Source organism: Callorhinus ursinus, unplaced genomic scaffold (assembly GCF_003265705.2).
Source record: "Callorhinus ursinus isolate GAN/ISIS: 27379988/994484 unplaced genomic scaffold, GSC_fseal_2.0 scaffold4, whole genome shotgun sequence".
NCBI classification, from domain to species: Eukaryota; Metazoa; Chordata; class Mammalia; order Carnivora; family Otariidae; genus Callorhinus; species Callorhinus ursinus.
In genome coordinates, this window is record NW_027397066.1 from 38,212,422 (window position 1) to 38,233,308 (window position 20,887).

Here is a 20,887-nt window from a genome sequence, read left to right on the forward strand (position 1 = left end):
TTATAGTGGAACACATGTTGTAATATTTCAAGTTATTTTGAGAATCACAGCGTATCTACCTTATCTGTCCTCTGAGGGACTTCAACCACCAGAGACCAATACCACATCCTGTACATCTTTATATTCTGCAGAATGTCTGGCACATCATAAGCCTTCAATAGACATGTGTTAAGAAACAGAATACTAGAATAATTTAATTTGACTCTTTCCATGTTAACACACTGAAAAGTAATGAATTGCTGACTGGCCAAGCTGTTCACTTGGCCATCTCCACTACCAATATAGATTTCTACAATATGATTGAGCTGTAGCAATCAAAAAATAACACTAAAACAAATGAATCGGTCATGCCTATGGTCCAATTTATCCACTGTGTTAAGGGGGTAAAAAGAGAAACACTGATTGCACCTGAGCTTAAATGTTAGCCAGAAAACACAGTGAATGAGGCATGCTTGTGCCTGAAAAAGCAAAAATAATAATCCCTCAGAATTATGACTGAGGGCGATGCTTTTCTAGCAGCAATGGTTGAAAGAAAAAATGGCTAACCAATTATGTTTTAAGGTGAAAACAAAGCATTAGCATTTGTTTATGAAAACCTGAGTAGTTTTCTTTTGGTCATGCATTTCAATGCTGTCACCCTGAATTTTGCTGGAGAGATGCTATTTGGGAAGAAAGTGCCACCATCTAATTTAATGCATACCCTTACTACCATGTATACAGTCTGTCTTTCCTATAAAATAAATCACAGGCTATGTACCTAGTTCAAACAACAAACTGAGAAAGAATTTCTGAAGAAGCCTATCTTACTGCCATTATCTGACAGGGAGTGAAAAAACAACACAGCGTTAGAGAGGGTGTGCAGAAATGCTAAGACGTTCTTTAGTCTTGCGTCAAAATATTAAAAGAATCCAGAAAACTGTACCTAACATTCCCACGCTTCCAGTTTAAGTGAGCACGCACTGTGATGAAGCCCATATTACTTCCATGCCAAGGGAGAGTAGTACAACAGGTCCCAGACAAAACTGAAGGAACTGATTTTTGGAGGTCAGATCTAGAGTTTCCAGCCTCCCCAAAGCCCCCCACTTCAGGCAGCCAGGACCCTTCTGCTTTTTCTTTTGTGCCTCCCACAAAATAATTTTAAATAGACAGGAAATGACAAATGATAATGGTCCTTTACACTTGTATCAAAAGCTCTTTTGCACACTTGGGTGAAATCTCCCCAACTGATTTCCATTTTCTCACCCATGAAATAATCAAATGCAGCATTCCCTGGGACCTTTAGGCAAACTCCAAGTGGGTGGACTAGATGGGGACCGAGAGCAGAAAAGGCTCTGAAATCTTCTCTTCCCTATTACAGCTTATTCTGAAGGTTACCCTACTCCAGACACTGCAGGGAACCCCAGAAGGCTGAGTCAGAAAGGGAAGGGAGACCATATTCTCAGCGGCCTCAGGCCTCTTGGGGAACGTCAGCCCCAACCACAGCCACTGAAAGAGGAGCAGAATGCCAAATATCACAGCTTTACAGAGAAGGGAGAAGGGGCGGCCCCAGTCCTGGAGTTTACCCTGCCTCCATTTGAGACCCGAACTTCTTAACCCTCAAGGTCTCTTTTCCTGCTCATCTTGCAACCCATTTTTCCCCTCCTCCTCACTTCCAATTCTATGTAGAAATTTCTGACTATTCTTTGTACATTCTTTTAGCCCCAATGCTTCCGTCACCCATCTCCTCAAAAGACACTGTCAAGCAACAGGCACATATTCTGTGGCTGCAAGACCCAGAGTTTTTGCCATTCAAGGACTTAGCCCAATCCCAGGTAAGGTTGATGAACACGCTTTCGGTTGTATGTCCCTAAAATCATCATTAATGTCATATAATAAGGTTTTATTCTGTAACTGTATCTTTTCTCCTGCAGGCAAATTTATTACCATGAATTGATGATGCCAAATTATTTCATGTCATGATAATAAAGAGCAACACATATGTCATACTTCTTTGGTGACTGGCTTTGTTTCCAGAGATTCTGTACATATACAAAGGTATATCTACAACAGGAAACTAATTACGTAAGAAATATTACAACCTCTCCTTTCTTTAAAACTGGGTTATGTGGGGGCCCCTGGGTGGTGCAGTCGGTTAAGCGTCCCACTCTTGGTTTCCGCTCAGGTCGTAATCTCAGGGTCCTGAGATCGAGCCCAGAGTTGGGCTCTCCACTCAGCATGGGCTCTGCTTAAGTTTCTCTCTCTCCTTCTCCTTCTGCCCCTCCCCCATGCTCCTTCTCTCTCCCTCTCTCTCTCTCTCTCTCTCTCTCACTCTCTCTCTCTTTCTCCCTCTATCTCAAATAAATAAATAAATCTTCTAAAAAATAAAATAAGACTGGGTTATGTGTACTATAAATTTATCATTTCTTAAGAAGTCTTAGCTTTTATACAATAAGTGAAACATTGGCTGATGCTCTCTATTGCATTCTACTGCAATAGCAGGAGCAATAACACATGTAGTGAGTTCCTACTCTGCTTGCCATACACTGCCCAAAGGATTTGGATGTCAAAAAAAAAAAAAAATTAAATCCCCAACAAACCAATAAGTCCCATATTTTTACTCCCATTTTACAAATAAAATAAACCAAAGCAAGGAGAGATTGAGTAGCATGCTGAAAGTTTTGTAGTTATCATATGGTGGCAACAGAATTCAAACCCAAAGGTGTTGGTATCCAGAGGCAATGATCTTAAGCATTACTTTATAAGGTAACATGATGCTATTCTGAGATCAGAATTCCTCTTAGGTTCTGGAAGAGATCAGATTTTTCTATATTAATTTTTCCTACTGAATAGACTATATTTTGTTTTTGTAAATTTGAGAGTAGTAAAATTCATAGAAACGTGTTGTCATCCATCTCTCTACAGCCTGAAGGCAAACATCCAAGAGTGAAGTTGGAAACTGACCCTCAGACCCTAAGCCTATGATCTGACGTCGTATTTTTCATGGCTTTAAGCATAAAGTTTCCTCAAGGTTTCAGAGTATAAAACAAGAGGATGGAAGGAAAAAAAAAATCCATCTGGACATCCTCCTCGAAACAGCTTTTCGAAATGCAGTTAAACATGGTACTCAATCTAGATTTTCCAGACTGAATCTATAATTTAGATACCAAGCCTTGTCATTTCTAATAGTTGTCACTGTTGAGCACTGTGGATGTTAGCTGTCATAAATGTATGAGGCCTGTCTACACATTCATTTCTCCAATGACCCCATAAAATTGGTCCAAAAAACAAAGGCTGCTCTTTTTATTCAGTTAACATTTTGAAAGCCTCTTATGGAATGTAAAAGTCCACGTGTGATACTCCAAGCTGTTGGCTATAATGACTAAAATGAAGACAAGAGGAAAAATTAATTCAGTTATTAGTTCAGCTAATCTGAATGCATGGTCTTGGTAGATATCGAGGCAAGCCCATCTCAAGTTTCCAGGCTCACAAAAAAGGAAGCCTACCCAATGTACAAGACCTACCAGTATTTTCATGGTGTATTTTCAAAGGACACTACCTCCCCAAGATGTTCTTTTGGAAGAATTCTCTTCATATTCCTGACAATACTAACGCTTATCAGTTGTATGTCACATTATGCTCTCTTGAGAATTTTAATTTACTTTAACCACATCATATCCTTGTGAGATATAAATAGAATAAGTAGATCCTCTCCTGCCATTCCACAGATGAGTAAATTAAGTCACAGATGGGATAAATGAATCACCCAAAATCACACCATTCAGGGCAGAATCACAGCTAACCATCAAGTCATTGAGTAACTGGTGTAACTGGTGTAATAATAGCTCTAATTCACCAAGATGTCAGCCTAAAATATGCTGATGCTAACAGTGGAAGGCCAGTGTGTTAATTAAATGATAACTGCTCCACTAATTTAAGGATCATGTAAGTTCCACAGTCGAGTCTTTTCATGATAGCACAGTAAAAATAAAATAAAACGAAGGAATAAAATTAAAATTCAATCCAGAAATATTTGAGTGCTTACTATATGCCAGGTATTGCTCTAGATGCTTGGGATAAATGACGCATCAGTGAATCGAGCAACAAAACAGACACAAATCCCTGACTTCAATGAGCCTACATTCTAGCAAAAGAGACAAAAATAAGCAATTGACATAACAGTGATAAAGAAATAAGTTATCTTAGATATTAAAGGATAATAAGTACTAAGAAAAAAAGGGGAAAAATGAAGCTGTGTAAGTGGGATCAGAATTATTAAGAGGCAGACAGGTAACAGTATTTATTTGGTTGGTCAGGGTAGGCCTCGTTGAGGAGGTGAGATCAAAGGCTATCCAGGGAAGAGGGAAGAGCCAGGGAAAAAGCCCTAAGGAGTATCCTGGTGGTTCAAAGAAGAGAGAGGAAGCCAATGTGACTGCAGCAGTGTAAGCAAGAAGGTGAGTTGTGTGAGGTGAGGTCAAAGAAAGAATAAGGAAACAGATCATGTAGGGCCTTGGAGACCACCACAAGGAACCTGATTTTTATTCTGAATGAAGTAGAAATGATTGCAGAATTTTGAGCAGTTAATGGCATGATGTAACTTAAATTTTAAAGAGACTATTATTAATCATAAAATATCTTAAAATTTTATCAATGTATTGTATAATCCTCATGATATATATGAATCTCAATTTACCCTCCTTCTTTCAAGATAAAATACCATTATTGCCATTTTCCCAAAAAAAAAATACCAAGGGTCAGAATGCCTAAGTAACTTGGCAAGGGTAAAATCTAGTAAGTGGTAGAGCCAAGTAAAAAGAACAGTTTTTCTAACTCATAGTCCAAAACTGATTGTTTTTTCCTATATACTCATTTATATTAAAGTTATAAGGGAAAGAAAATAATAATTGAGATTAATTATCTAGATTTTTCATCAAAAGAGATGTTCAGCTTGATATATTAAAATTGAATGAAACCCATTTTTTCCTTATTAATTTCTGGGACATAATGATGCAAATAATTTCCTTGGACTTTCTATTTGAAATGACATATGAACATGTAGGCTAAGAATTTGGGATGCAGAAGTCATCCTAATAATTTAAATTTACAACAGTACATTTAGAGAGTATTTGAAAGCCCTTTAGGTTTTGTTATTTATTAACTCTCTACTATATGCCAGTCACTGTGCTAAATTCTTTGCATATACCATTGTATTTCAAATTCATCAAATACTTTAAGAATAGTATGAGTAATCACACTTTATCAATGACAGATGTGGACCCAGAGAGGCTGAGTACTTAAAAGTCGTAGGACTCCTCAGTACCAGAGCTGGGATTTTACCTAAATCTTCACAATCTAAAATTAGGTTGGTCTTCACTGAGCCACACACACTATCATCCTGCAGCATGATGCCTGACATACCACCTCAACACTTCTAACGAAAAGGTCAGCTAAATAGGAGTAGCCCCATTTTATAGATGATTAACTGGTCATAGAAAAGTTAATCAAGCAATCAACATTTATTTGATAGCCACAATATGTAAATCAATATTTAGTTGCTGAGAGCAGAGAGGATTTATGATATAGTATCTTGCCTCAATGAGCTTACAATCTTGTTAAGGTAACAGGAGACACACAAAAAGGTAATAAATAATCCAAGCTAGCACATAACAAGTTCCAAATGAGACATAGAGCCCACAACGGCTGAAGAAACTCAACAGAGAGAAAACTGAATCTGGGTGCCTCAATTTAGTTAAGAAAAATCTTTACTGGAGGTGTTGAGGTGATCTTTATAGAAAAGGAAAGGTTTCGATCATCAGAGAGGATGAGAAAAATTCTTCCAGTGAGAGGAAATAACAGAACCAAAGGCCAAGGAAGCAGATAGGGATGGATTATCAAGAGAAAGTGAACAAATGCATTTGAAGTAGAGGATGAGAGGGAGGCAAAATAAAAATGAAGCCCAAGAAATAGAATGTAGAAAAACTTGACTGGCACATTAGGAATCTAAGGGAGGAGGGAAGAACTAGATCTCTGTTGAACTGCTACTATGTGGCACCAGGCTTGTATACACTTTTTGTTTATATAATCCTCTCAACAACCCTGTAATGCAGAAAGGTAGATAGACCACGACCATTTTAAATGAAAGGAAACAGAGATTATCTGGCCAAGGCACAGCTTTGTGTGTGGATGGAACTGAAATTCCAACTAGATCTATCTGCCTCCAAGGCCTATATTCCTTCTACTATCTTCTTCTATTCCTGCCACCTGCTGAAGGCAAAGGGGAGCCACTGAAGGTATATGATCAAGAAAAGTGAGGGATATGTGGAAAGCATTGTAAGAATAAAAGAAAACTAATCTGACTGGGAAATAGTAGCATATGTCCATTATCAGAGAAGGATTGGGGAAGGAAGACACTAGACAAGAAGAGCCACTTAACCCAAGTAATATAGTGACAAGGACCCGTATTTGAGTGGTGACAGTGGAAGTAAAAAAAGAATGTAAGAAACATTACAAAAGAAATACGAAGAGCTAAATGGCAAGACCCACGTCCTGAAACAGGTAGTTTCTACTCCCCAGCTGCACGCCCACAGTGTAGATATTTCCCCTAAAAACTCACAGACACAAAACCCAAGGTCTAGCTCAAATATTAAGATTTTTGACAGCACATTATTTATTAAAAAAAAAATAAAATCTATGACTTAGGAAAAATATCTGCCTTAGGGCAATCTACCTCTTAAACCACCATCATGAATTATGACAGATTTATGCTAAGCATACATCTACAGTATGAGTCTGGCAAAAGCTCACTGTCATATGCTAACATAGAGAGTGATTCCTTATATTCATGCTCATTAGAAATATTAATTACTAAAGAAATATTATTTTCCTTTTAGTTTTTCCTCTTAGAAAACTAAGTGTATATTAAACAACTGACTGATCTGAATGATACAGTGGGCCATATTTCTGAATATTATTCCTCCGTGTACTTCTCTTAAAGTGAGATATATCTCTCAGGGATTCCAGTAAAAACTAACAGCATTAAATGGCAACTTATTTAACAAGTTGGGTCTTTTCTGACTTTTTCTGACTCCTGAACACTCCAAACCATACACTGGCAAATATACATAGAATTAACGACCACCTGCATTTTTCAAAGAAAGTATTTTATAAACATCTAGGCATTTAGTCAATGCACATCTTTATAAGCAATTTCATACTACAAAGTTGCCAGTAATAACCTGGCTACTTATATAAATCTTTGACTAGTATCAACTGTTCAACTATTTTTTCTTAATTTTTAATTAATCGTTAAACTAAACATCCAAGTAAGTTTAACATACAGGTGATAAATGTGTGTATGGAGATATAGATCTCATTTATAAATGATGGGTAACAATATTTTGATTCGGAATCCTTCAGGAATTACACACCTACTTTACCTTCACCTAATCTCCTTAGTATCGCCTAGCTAAGGATAATTAGAGGATAATTAAAATTTAACATATTAAAAAAATTAACATTTTAGCCAAGCCTTGTTTCCTTTATCTTTATGGATAAAAACAGATTTGTTTTTCTGAGTTGAAAATTAATATTTAAATCTGAAATCAAACTGTGCCACAGTCCAATAAATTTAGGCCTACAGCTAATGTATAGCTAAAATATCTCTGCAAGTTTCAAGAATGCCAAACAAGTGCTAATTTTAGAAATATCATATGTATGTGTAAATAAACATCATCATAGAATCCTAAACTGTGTATTTGTTGAACTATAACCCAGATAGTTTTTTTAATGTGTCTCAATTCTTCATATCTGTACTGCTGAGAAAATAGGCATCTGTAAAATGTGAAGATACTACACAAGTAGAGCTGCCCAGTAACATTTCATTTTAATATACTTTAAGTTTGAAAACCTTAGCTATTATAAATAAACTAATTTAAGAACTCTTCATGTAGGAAGTCTGGGCTCTCTGTGATTTTAGGCAGTCTTAAAAAATATGTTAAGTACATTGTGCGTGCGTAAAAAGGAATCCCAAATAATGTTTATTTCATATACCTTTCTATTATTTATGGTTTTTTAATACATGCATTCATATATAAAATGTAATAGACTATGAATATTACTCTTAACTTTTTAAAGCATTATTTTGTGAGAGTTTAAAAAAAGTAAAATTACTGTTACCTCCCAGTCCTGGTCTAAGCCGATTATCATAACCATCCAGAAGTCTGTCTAGAATTCTTGTAAAGATGGTAATGTTATTTTTAGCTTCGTCTTCTTGGATGTTAGCCAGCACCAACCTAAACAGATAATTTTACAAGCTGATATATATATACATACATACACACACGCACACACACACACACACACATATGTGTGTTGTACAAGTGCCAACATGCTCTTCTTCCTTGGTTTGAATTTTAAGTCTCTCTAAGCGATTAGGGCCACCCATTTTCTCCTTTTATCACTTCTATAAATACCAGAATATCTGTGGAGGAGATAAACATGTTGTTGAAAATGGACACTAAATACAAGATTATCAGGAAGTTTGACGTCAAAATTATTTCAGGTTTCTACCACTGAGCATTCAGTGTGGAATATTCATTTTTTTCTAAGAGCCAACCCCTAGTATATATTATGACTGTAGATGATCACATGCAGACACTATTAGTAATGTTATTCTACCTTAAGAAAGGTACAATAACCAAAATGACTCCTGAAATAATACTTCAGTGCTCTGAATATTAATTGGAAAATAAATCGCCTCCTTGGAGGCAGAAAATTTCTCTATCTTTCTAATAAATGCCTTTCTTTTCTTTTCTTTTCTTTTTTTTTTTTTTCGGTATGTCATTTTTCTCTTTTAAACCAAGATTATTTCCTTACTTTGGGTATACCTCCACCCAATGGCCAAGTGCAATATAGACATCAGGGAAACTCCACTGGCTGTATTCCAGGCTGCACTGTAGCCAGGCAGTGGAGGTGGGGTCTGAAAGGAACAGGAACACACACAGGGCTGCAGAGAGCCTTGGAGGAGTACCCCTCCTGACTGGTCTCTGAGGAGAGCGATAGGGATTGCCTAAGGAGTAAAATGCCTCGCTACTTTTGTGTCTGTGCGTGATAAATTTGCAGAAAGAACAAATGGTCTTAAAATATCGCCAGCAAGGGGTTAGAAACCATGATTTTCTCCATTATTTCTCCATCAGAAAGCCAGAGACCTGATTTTGTGACATCCAGCAATTTGGTGCAGAAGGAACTGGATGCATAAAACACAATGTCCCTTTTCACTGCCATTTTTTTCCCCTAGAATGATTCAGAGATTTAAATTACTGGCCCAAAAAAAGAATCATTTATATAATAGAATAAAATACTGGCATGAGCATTACTGGTCAAATATAGAACAGAAAACTAGTAGAGGGAAATATGGTTAAGCACTGAGGATCGTCAATGATTAATAATTGACCATGGTATGTTCACTCCTTTAAAATCAAAGATTATATGTAATTGCTTCTGATCAAGGTGTATTGTATAAAGTATCATTGACAGAGTCCATTTGCATTTAAACGATTACACAGCTAGTAACTAAAAATAGTCATGATACATTAAAAAAATTGGTAACCAAGTTCAAACAAATATTACCTTGAGGGCAGAGAAAATATTAACACACTGTTATAAAGATAAACATTTAAAAATTATGTAAGCAAATTAGTTTATCAAAACTCCAGCACCAAAAGTTTCTATATTACCTTAAGCTAATTTTAAAACCAATCACTATGATAATCGTAAAGTTCCACATAGAGGTTTTCACTGAAAAGTGTTATTTGATCACATGTCATATTCTTTTTCTAAATTCAGTATTAAGGTGTTAAATGAGGAGCTATTTTCCAATTAAAAATAAGCCTAATGAAGAGATTTCTTCTCAATTCTAGAAAGTATTTTCATAGTTTGACAATTACTTGGACAGGAAAATGAAAAATTAAAAGGGAAATAAAGATATAATAAAGACATTATTTTTAAAAGGAATGGTTACATGAACATTCTTATAACTCTTATATTTTAAGTCCTCTAATATTTTGAAAATCATTTCCTAAATTTAGACCATAAATAAAAAATGCCCAGTGATGAGAAAAATCAGAAAAGACTACAATTAAGATGATGTTATGGAAAGCAATAAGAATTTCATGTTTGTAGAACATAAGCAAAACAAAATTAGTTACATGTTTAAAATAAGTACTGTTTATGACAGTAACCATTTTAGGAATAAAAGATCTCTAAATCAGTAATATGAAAAGTTGATTAATAAATCAAGCTTTTGTTTTATTGTTTGTGATTCTGAAGTTGTATACTACCTCCACCTAGAGGTTAAAGACTCACACATCCTTTGGGTTTTCTACGCTGACTAAAAGAGCCAAGACCATTAAAAAAAGATGAAAGAAAGAAAGAAGAAAAAAAAGAAGGAAGGAAGAAAAAAATAAGTTAATCAAATCATTTTAACTTGTGCTTTTCTGTTTAGCTTAAAGAAAAATTGTTGGCTATTTTACTGAATCTTGGTGTTATTATAAACGCATATAACTTAAACCACTTCAATTCCTTGCAAGACTGTGCCATTCAAAAGATAAGTCTTTTCTTTGGAGATTTTCTTTTCTTTCTTCCTTTTTTTTTTTAAGAAAATGTTTCTGATTACTTTTGTATTTTATCACTAAAAACAAGAAGCAGTGAACTTTTTATAGCCTCTGCCACTTTCTAGTTCAGTTTCCTGATACAACCTTTTTTCATTAGAACTGACTCTTCAAAATACTTCAGCATCTCAAAAGCCACCTCAGCATTGATAGCATTCAACAGACACACCGTTACCCTGAATTTAAAAAATCAAATACAATAAATAAATGCCTCACCTGGCTGGGTCCCACAACAAGAAAAGCAGCAGCAGCAACTGCATGTTGTAGGTGTTTAATTTCGTCTTCATTGCCACTCTTTGTAAAGCCATGGAAGAAAAATAAAATGCACTTAAAATTACATTCAGTTCCACCATCCAAATAGCCCCAAAGAATGTCAATTCAACTGAGAATTGGAGTTAAAGCTATAGAATTATTCCAACGGAGCGAGTGTAAGGTGTGATGATGGGGGGTGGGGGGCGGGGGGGGCCTCTTGTCTTTTCTTTTTTTTTTCTTTTGACAGCAAGATGACCAAATAATCAGACTTTGCTCTGCCGGGAACTTACACCCAGCCCCATCGTCAGCAAACTGTTTTGTGCTCACACACACGTAATAAAAACACACGGGACCCTGAACTGACATAGGAGCTGGAGAAGAGAATGGGTCCGAGGGGAGAGTGAAAAGGGGGAGGAGAGATGGGTACTCGGTGCCAAAACCTCAACAACCAAGACCACCCCCGCAACCCCAGCGGGGAAAGCAAGGGGCGGCCAGCCCACTTTTTCGATTATTCTTTTCATTACAGTGAACTGCAGTCCTCACGTCTTTACTTCTTCCCTCCCTCTAAAATAATAGAAAAGAAAAGAACCTCCCTCCCTGCCCAGGCACAGTTTGCCCAAGACCACGTCTTGCCGGCAGCTGGGTTCGGATCAACTGCTGCGAAACGACGCGTTGGACAGCTGTTCCGGAGCCGAGCACCACAATCGGAGCAGGAGCGTGAGGCTCCCGGATCCAGCCGCGGCCGGCAGGCAGCGGCGATCACAGCGTGCAAAGTTGAAGACTAAAAAAGAGCCAGGCTAACGTGCTTCCTGCCGCGCGGGCGGGCAGGCGGGCGTCTCGGATCTTATTGTAGTTGCAGATACGCTTCTGGGGATGAGTATCGAAATTATTTTTTCAAATGTGCTGTGGAGGAGGAGGCGACCCGAACCTCCCGGGCTTCGGGGAGCATCGGAGAGTGGGGTGGGGGAGACGAGGCATGCACCGGAGGCAAAGGCAAATGGGAAGGGGTCCCTCCTGGGACCGACGTGTGCGACCTTACCTGAAACAGCAAGCAGAATCGGCTGTTTTCCTCCCTTTGCCCTGATCTGAGGAGATAGGAAACTTGAGGGAGAGCGCGAGTGAGAGAGAGAGAGAGAGAGAGAGCGAGCGACTGCAGCAGCCGAGCGAGCGGGGAGCGATGGGCTCGTGGAAGCCGGAGGGGAGCGCGGAGAGCGGCGGCCGCGACGCGAGTAGATGGAGGCAAAGGCGTCCGTAGTGGTGGTGATGGGCGGAGGAGGAGGAAGAGGAGGAGGGGAAGCGTTGGCAGGAGCGGGCGGGGTGGGGGGACGCGAGCCGAAGCGCGGTGCGCGCAGGCTGTGGCGGGCACGAGCCCCACGCCTGGAGGAGGAGGAGCCAGGCCCGGGAGGAGGGCTAACGAGGTTCCCGGGAACGCAGGGACCCCCACCCCCGCCCGGATCCGGGGTAACCGCCCACCCCCCGCCGGGCACCTGCTGCGGCACTGCCCGGGGCGGCGGCAAGCTCCCCGGTGCGCCCCGAGCGCTGCTTCCCGCGCCCACGCCCCGCCGGAGGAGCGGAGCCCACGCGCCGCCCCGACTGCTCCCCGCGGCGACCCGCCGGAGCTCCCCCGAGACCCCGAGGTTCCTGGGGGCGGGGCTGCCTGTTGGGTGTTGGTGCGGAGTCGCAAACGCAGTGTGTCTGTGCGGCCCTAGATCCCCGGGGCCTCGCCCTGCCGCCCGCCCCCCAAAATCCCCTGGCTCTGGAGCGACGTGGCTGCTGAGGAGCGGTAAAGAGGTACCACTCCCGCTGGAGGGCGAGGGGACTCTAATCAGCCTCTACGTAGTCATCAGCGCATCCACGCAGGATCAAGTTCAGCGCATGTTGCGTGGAATCAGACAGCAGGAAGTTTCTTTGATTTTCTGAGCCCTCTTGATATACCACTCATTCCTTCACACTTCTGCAATCAGGACCAATTTACCCTCGAAGCTCAGAGGACTGGAAACTTCTCTCCAGTCCATGTGCAGATTTTGCACCTTGGGGAAACCCCCCGCTCACTCTCGGCAATTCTTTTCCCCAACGTCTTTTCACGGGCGTCCTCCCTACATGATGATCAAACTCAATCAGCAAAGCTCTAAAAAAGTTTACATTCCGCACCCCCGCACCCACCCTACCCCAGCAAAAAGGTACAGGCTGTGCTTCTACTACCTCTGCAGTTCTTGGGGTGGGGGCACGGAGGGGGGGCAGAGGGGAGATGAAGTCTCGCAGGGTTTGAGGTGTCCCCCCTGTAGGGTTTTTTGCTGGTAAAGGGGACCTGTTGTAATTCCACTCCCATAGTACACTTTCAGTATTGTGTTTGATCTGTCTCGTTTATCTTCTATTTTATCTGAGGCGATAAAATCCAAACGTGCAACTTGAACAGAAAAAAGGAGAGAGAAGATATTTTCCTTTTTGTACTGCACATAAGACAGAATGTTATGCACATCCTACTAAGGCAAGGCAGAGCGGGTGTTTATCTCTTCAAGAAGTTGTTATAAACGTTAGACACTTTAAAAGGGGGAAAAAGATAAGTATGCTGATATGTTTTTCTCATATTACATTCAGAGTCAATATGTGCCAAACACTTCAATTTCGTTAGTTATGAACCAAAAATTCAGATGTTTTTCCTAGATGGTGCAGTTTTCATAACAACAGACACTGCTAATCTACAGTAAATTTTAGCTTTGCCTTGAAGATTATGTGAGGAGAGTAAAACCTTTACATTGTAAATATTTCAAGCTGTTCTTTTTAACCTATTAATCACCACTTTCTGAATGAGCATTTAATATGCTACAATCTAAACAAACATTTGCTCTCCTATTTAGCTGGCTCTGTGAAGAATGGAACACCACCCCAGCCTTCTCCTCCATCATTAATATTCCCTTCCTGACTTGCCCATTGCAGAGTCTAATTGAAATTCACCAAGATAAAAAGCATGCCATTTAAAACCTTGCAACTAGGGAATCTAAACATCTATTGGTGTGAACACTTTACTTCCTACTGTAAGATCCTATTTTCCGTTTCTGTGAGTCAATCTTCATTAAGATCTCTATCACTTTGCCATTTATATTACTACTAAATTGTTTATATTTTGATCATGGAAGTTGAACAGCTCATAGTTTCCTTTCGACCTTAACTGTATGCTCCACAAAATTTCTCTCTTATGAATGCCACAATTTTTGTAAATATCTTCATAGATTATTTTCATATTTACCAGTGTAGCTTTTTTTTCTGGATCCCAATGCTGAATTATAGATTTTAGGTTGGTTTGTTTTACCTCAAAATTTGTATCTATTTGAATGATTTGTTCTAAAAAAATTAAGCTTCCCCGTTAGCACCCTTAATAAACTTGTAATCTCACTGTCACATGACCCATTTACCTGGAACTTCACAAAATTCAAGCTATTTGCGATGATTTTCACCATTTTTTTAAACTATATGTTAGAACAGTCTCTGGACTTGGGTGTGCACTTACTTGAGACAGACTTCAGTAAAAACTAGATTCCAAAAATTCATTATAAACCATAATTCTTAGTTCCTCCCCACAAAATGTTCTCCAATGTTACTGAAGTTGGGTCGCTGTGATTTGACTTCGAAGCACATTAAAGGAAATGGAAATCAGAAAAGCTTATTGCAGGCAGTGGACCTCTACTTTAATTGCTGTATCTATACTGAGATTTCACTGTGTTGCCAGTCCAGCCAAATATCTTCGAGGATCATCCAGCTTTCACAAATATCCGACAAATCCAGTCTGATTTCTTGCTTCTCTCTCTGTGATGGAGCACAGTGCACTGACTGTGATTTGAGAGCCAGCCTGGGTAGGTCGTGACTAAGCTCTTCCTACCCACTCCTTTTGGTGCATGTCCTAAGGCAACCAATCCTGTAGAAGAATTGACAACTAATTAGTTGCCAGTAAATCTAAATTTGTTTCTGCCCAGGCTAGGGCAGTGCAAAACCTTCTGTTTGAATTTGTCTGGATTATTCTCCCACAAATGGGATTGGGAACTGGGGGGGAGGGGGTGTCACTTCTTATAAATTCCTTATCCTTAACACCTTAGTCTCTAAGAAGATTTCCACCTGAGGAACAAGAATAAAAGAAAGACAAGGAATTGGGGTGGGGAGGATCTTGGTTTTGTCTGACTTTTTCTTTCCTGGTATCTTACAATATTGCACATTTTTAAAATTCATTATAAAACTGTTTTTGAACAGATATTTTGGAGAACTTCCCTTTTTAGGGCCCAGCCACATAGACTTTTTTTTTTTTTTAAGATTTTATTTATTTATTTGACAGAGAGAGAGAGAGAGAGCGAGAGAAGGAACACAAGCAGGGGGAGTGGGAGAGGGAGAAGCAGGCTTCCCACCGAGCAGGGAGCCCAATGCAGGGCTCGATCCCAGGACTCCGGGATCATGACCTGAGCCAAAGGCAGATGCTTAACGACTGAAGCACCCCGACGCCCCCAGCCACATAGACTTAGCACTACTCTTCCAAAGAACTGTTACTCTATATGCCCTAGGGGACCTCATAAATCTTAAAGTTCTATATGGTAATATGCATATATTATATATATAATATATACACTATATATATTATATACACATATACATGCATACAGATATACAGATATTTATCTGTAGAAAGATATCTGAACTAATAAAAATAGGCATATGGATTTTAATGAGAATAGCATTTATATACTACATCTCTACAAAATGCATTTGGACTCACTAACAATTTAATCATAGTGATTTTTATATACTTTGAAGAGAAGTACAAGAATTCAACAAGTATAGCCTCTCACTGTATTTACAAATTTTAAAAATATCAGCATGGATTCTATATAATAACTTTATATACACTTTAACTTCACCTTCCCATCTGAGTCATCAATTCTAATGAGAATATAAATTTGTGAAAAATTAAGAACTAAAGCATAAATTTTCCTGTCTTCACAGAATTAAATAGTATCTTATACTTTTCCCCAGATGCTTTACTAATTTCAAAGTTTACTTGGAGTGCAAGTGTGTTCTTATATACTCACCACATTATCATTAAAAATAAACATACACTAGAACGAGTACCCATTTGGTCAAAACTGTGGCTTGATCAAGCTCCATTTTTCCCTGGGAGTTGAATTTAGATGGATGGTTCTAATATGTTCACTAGGCTCCCAGCTTCTGAAAGAAGAAACAGCGGGAAAGTGGGAGTAACTAGCCTTATAAACAAATAATTCCAAAACTACTCTGTTACATTAATGTATTTAGGTCACATTTCATTAGAACTAAATATATCATGTACACTAGCTTGGATGAACTATGCATATTACCTTCTTCAGACAGAGTAACTCTGTTTATAAAGTAATTTTGCAAATCCTAATCTAACTTGCAAATCAAATATATCATGCATTCAGGATATCCTGGTGGTTTCTGAGATTTTAAAGACTACTTACATCAAACACTTATAAAGAGTGATTTGTAAGGAAATCCTTTTGCCTTCTTTTCATCAAATTATAGATAAAATTTATTTTCAAGTTATTGAACTACTTCCTAAAACAAAGATAATAGTCCAGTAATGGAAAACAAAAATATACAGTGCATTTCATGAAGCTACATGATTGGCAGCTTTTGCCTGGGAGGCGTGTTTTATAAATAATAATCATAGTAATGGAAATAATAAAAATAAACCTGTAATGTCTTCACTTGTGTAATAAAATAGATCCCATTTCAAATATTTTGCAGGTATTAATTTACTTAATCTTCACAAGTCAGGATTAGGTTTTTATTATTCTCGTTTCACTGGTAAGAAATTTGAGGCACAGAAAGCTCAATCTGGCTCAAGGTCTCCTACTGGTAGAGCCCAGAGTAGAGCCCAGCAATATGGCTCCCTAGTCTCCACACTTAACTATATAGTATATTGCTTCTATGTTACTCCATGGCAGCCAAACTTCTAACTTCTTATGTGCAGTCTCACCACTGAAGCTTTGGATGAGATATTTAACTGTTAATGTGTTAGTGTTATGAAGGTAGTGTAAATCTGTGAATAACAGCCATATATTCATTCAACAAGTCTTACTGAGTGTCTGCAATTTACAAGACACTCTGTTAGGTACCACTCTGGATATAATGATGATTAAGACATGGTCCCTACCCTCAGAAAGCATGAAGTAACATATGTTGTTAATTGCAAACAAATTAATAACCAAGGCTTATACGTATGCTTTAAAAACTTTTAAATGTTTCCAAAACAATACTATCTTTACTAAGGAGTAACATGCAGCTTAAGAAAAAGAATGCAACACAGGGAGCTTTATATTTAATTAACAATTTATAAATCTAGTTGTCCCCATATAGAAATTAATAAATGGATTATTATTAACATAATTAAGCGCTTTCTATGACACAAAACCCACTTAAGGACTCCCAGGACCAGGAAAAGTTTATGTCCAGAATGAAAAACTTTCTAGTTTATACAGATACTTTCTGAATAATAACACCTCATCAGGTAAAATTATGCAGAAGCAGCCAATAACAATAACAACAACAAAACCAGAGAATAGAGGGAATCCAGTACCTAATTTGGGCCCATTTACATACATTTCAAGTGGGCTAAGTTTGGTCCCAAATGAAGAATTATTTCAATATCCTTATTTTTAGCATCAAAACTGTTCCATCTTGAGAGGAAGAGAGAATATATGTATTGTGAAGAAATAAATGAAAACTACAATCAGGCTATGAGTATTTCGTGGTCAGTCAAAGAGACATGAAAGAGAAATAGAAACCAATTATTTCTAAGAAAAAGTGAATAATGCCATGGCAAATTAATTATGGATATCAAATGATTTTAAATAATAATATGTAGATCATTTCTCCTTGCTAGAGACCTCTTTGTATTTGCCAAAGGAACTCGCTCATAGATGCACAATAAATAATTGCTGATTTCTTCATAGAGTTAAGCACTTTGGAATACAAATTGGGAGCCTTCATACCAGAGTTAAAAATGGCATGACCTTGGGCCGTCTCAGCTATAGTATCTACTGGAAAGTCTCAAAGCCCTCTGTGTCTAACAGCTCACTGTGTATTCCCAGTAGACTTTTTTTTTTTCTCAGAAAGTATCTCCTCTAATGTTGTCTAACTTACCACCATGACCCCACCAAAATCCTGAAAACTGGGGGTCATTCTAGACTCTTTTTCTCAACACACACATATGCCACCAACACCACCACACATTTGGTGTTGCCAAGAAAATGACTCCTATCTGTCCAGTGTCTCTGATCCATTCCCTCCATTACCAATTCCATGGCCTTAGCCCTGTCCTCACTTGGACTACGGCATTCCCAATAAGCAGTAGCCTACTGACTGGTTTCTCTGCCTCCAATCTCTGCTTTCTCAGGCTCACTTTCCACTGAGCCAACATCAATCTCCCAAAACCAATTTGATAGTGTCATTCGATCATCTAAAATCCTTTCTTGATAAAAGCATAGGGTGTGAACTCTTTTGCATTATCACCACTGACCACTGTTTATATCTCCAGCCTCAGCTCTGCTCTTTCCACACGCTTTTTTTTTTTTTTTTTTTTAGAGAGAGAGGGGGAGAGAGTAGCAGGGAGGGGGAGAGAGGGAGAGAGAGAGAGAATCTTAAGCAGGCTCCATGCTCTGTGTGAAGCCCAACGTGAGGCTCCACCTCACAGCCCTGAGATCGTGACCTGAGCCCAAATCAAGAGTCAGACGCATCACCAACTGAGGCACCCCTCTTTCCACACACATGTTGTCACACACATGCATGTGCACGTGCACACCCCTCCGTTATCAGCCGTGGTGTCTCAACATCGTTCTGTCCTCTTTTAGCTCCCTCCAAATGAAATTGTTTATGTTTCTCTCAACAACCAAATATGTCATGCCTCTATGCTTTTGGCTCTCATGGTCCCCTTCAACTGGAATGCCACTCTCACACTGTCTGCCTGGCAACACTCCAAGCCTCAGCGCTGTAAACGACTCCTTACACTTACAGATAAAATTGTCCACACCATCCTTTGTACTCCTGCTGAACATAGCACAAGCAAGTAACATGAAACGTAGGCTATCCGATTGAATTTACTAACTTTTCTACCTTACCCTGTTAGCCTGTGAGCCCTTTAAAAACAATGAGCTTCATCTCAATTATCTTTTCCTACCAAGTGCCTAGCACAGAACCAGGCATATATAATCTCAAGACATTCTTGAGGAATGAATGAAAGAAAGAAAGAATCAATGAATGAAAAACCCAATGAATAAATGAGCGGATACAGGAGCATCTGTGCCTTCATATGTACATGAGCATCTGTGCCTTCATATGTACGTGAGAACCACAGTACTCTCTTTCTTCCAAGGAAATGAGATGCAATAGAAAATAGCAAGTAGAATAAGCACTCAGACTCTGGGTAAACACAGGTTCAAATCCTAGCTCTACTACTTACTTGCTATGCAACTTTAGATTAATTCTTTAGCTTTGCTATGCCTCGTTTTCTTACCTGGAGAGTAGGGGTAAATATGAATCTACCTCACGTGATCTTTGTGAATACTCTGTGAGTTGATATTTACGCACAGGATGACATCTGGATCATAGACAATACCACACAGTGTTGGCTGATATTACTGAATTATTTGAAAGCTGTTGATTCGCTGCCTCAACATTTAGTGGGTGAGATGAGTTGCACTCCTTGCCATTAAATTTATTGAATCTTTTGACTCATCTTTTTCCACATGTTCCCATCCACTCTTTCCTGCTAACATTCATGCTCCTGCCTTTGCAGAATAACCAATCAGAACTCTCCACGAATACCCACATTCTCTTATGGTGTCTTTTTTTTTTTTTTTCATGAATACCTTCTCTCTCTCTCTCTCTCTCTCTCTCTCTCTCTCTCTCTCTCTCTCCTGCTGTTTTTTCCCCCATCCTCTTTTTTAGTATACCATGTCCTGCTTTTTATTACAGCTTGGCCTGCATTTCCACCTTTTATTAGTTCTCTATTGTTCCCCTTTCCTTCTCCCTTTCTCAATAATATTCATATATATCATAAATCTCCATTTGTCTGTACACTTGTCTTTTGTCATATGGTGGAAGGTGTGTTAGAAGAGCAGACATGGAAAAGAAAGTGTCCATTTAGGCATAGGAATGTGAGTGTCAGCACTGCAAAGGCCTGGGCATCCCTGCCTGTGTTTCTGTGTGTAGGTCTCTGTATAAGTCATGCCATCAAATCCACTCGAGTGTATTTTATTGATTCATTATATGAACTGAATAGAAAAGTAAAATGACTTTCTCCTTTGAATTGGCTACTGGTTTGCCTACAACGAAGAAATTGCTACACGTTGAATCTTCTGTTTAAAAGAGATCCGCATTTGTAATATGCAGAGACCCAAAGCCAGTGATCCACATTGAAACTTCCAGCTATCCTCCTAGTCATACCCTAGATTAAAATATGGTTACAAGTTGCTCTTCCTTTTTTTCTGTGTGTGACTTCCAGGTATCCAGTATGCTATTCAGTTGGAAATAAGAAATAAGGGAACTCTTTTCATTATGAGTTAGGAGATAACAAATTATCCTTCGAAGTTGTTTTTTATTTTATTTTATTTTATTTTATTTTATTTTATTTTATTTTTTGAATAGAGATATTTTCAAAGAGACTTAGGACAGACATTAGTGCCATCCAGCCAGTATTGCCAGTTTCCAGCCTAGGTGTGTGAACAGATTGAATTTCCTTACTCTCCTTGAAATTACAGGTGACAATGAAACTTGCTCTGATCAATGAGATGTGAGCAAAAGAGAGGAGGGGCCATTTTTAGATGGAGGCTGAATGAGCCAGTGTCAGGCTCACCATCCTGCCTCCTTCCCCACTGTCTGCTTGTAGCCAGTGAGAACTCTAAATGGTGATCACTCAGTGGGACCTTGAGTGAGGACAACAAAGATCAGAGCTCCCAGCTGACCTGTAC

General features: G+C 38.8%; 1 protein-coding gene across 7 annotated transcripts in view; it reads right to left on the bottom strand.

Moving 5' to 3' along the window:
• The window catches only part of GABRA2 (gamma-aminobutyric acid type A receptor subunit alpha2), a 125,289-nt gene extending 112,889 nt beyond the window's left edge, over window positions 1–12,400 (bottom strand). For 4 of the 7 annotated variants that reach the window (XM_025887623.2, XM_025887628.2, XM_025887626.2 and 1 more), the window contains exons 1-2: window positions 10,860–11,091; window positions 8,152–8,267 (exon numbers count right to left, since the gene is read on the bottom strand). In XM_025887623.2, coding sequence (XP_025743408.1) covers window positions 8,152–8,267; window positions 10,860–10,996 — 253 coding nt within the window. In that variant the 5' untranslated portion in view covers window positions 10,997–11,091. Of the gene's footprint in view, window positions 1–8,151; window positions 8,268–10,859; window positions 11,092–11,484; window positions 11,700–11,934; window positions 12,241–12,382 lie in introns of those variants that run through there. The other 3 variants (XM_073891606.1, XM_073891604.1, XM_073891605.1) reach the window with 3 other exon arrangements.
• Between the last annotated feature and the right edge of the window lie 8,487 nt (window positions 12,401–20,887).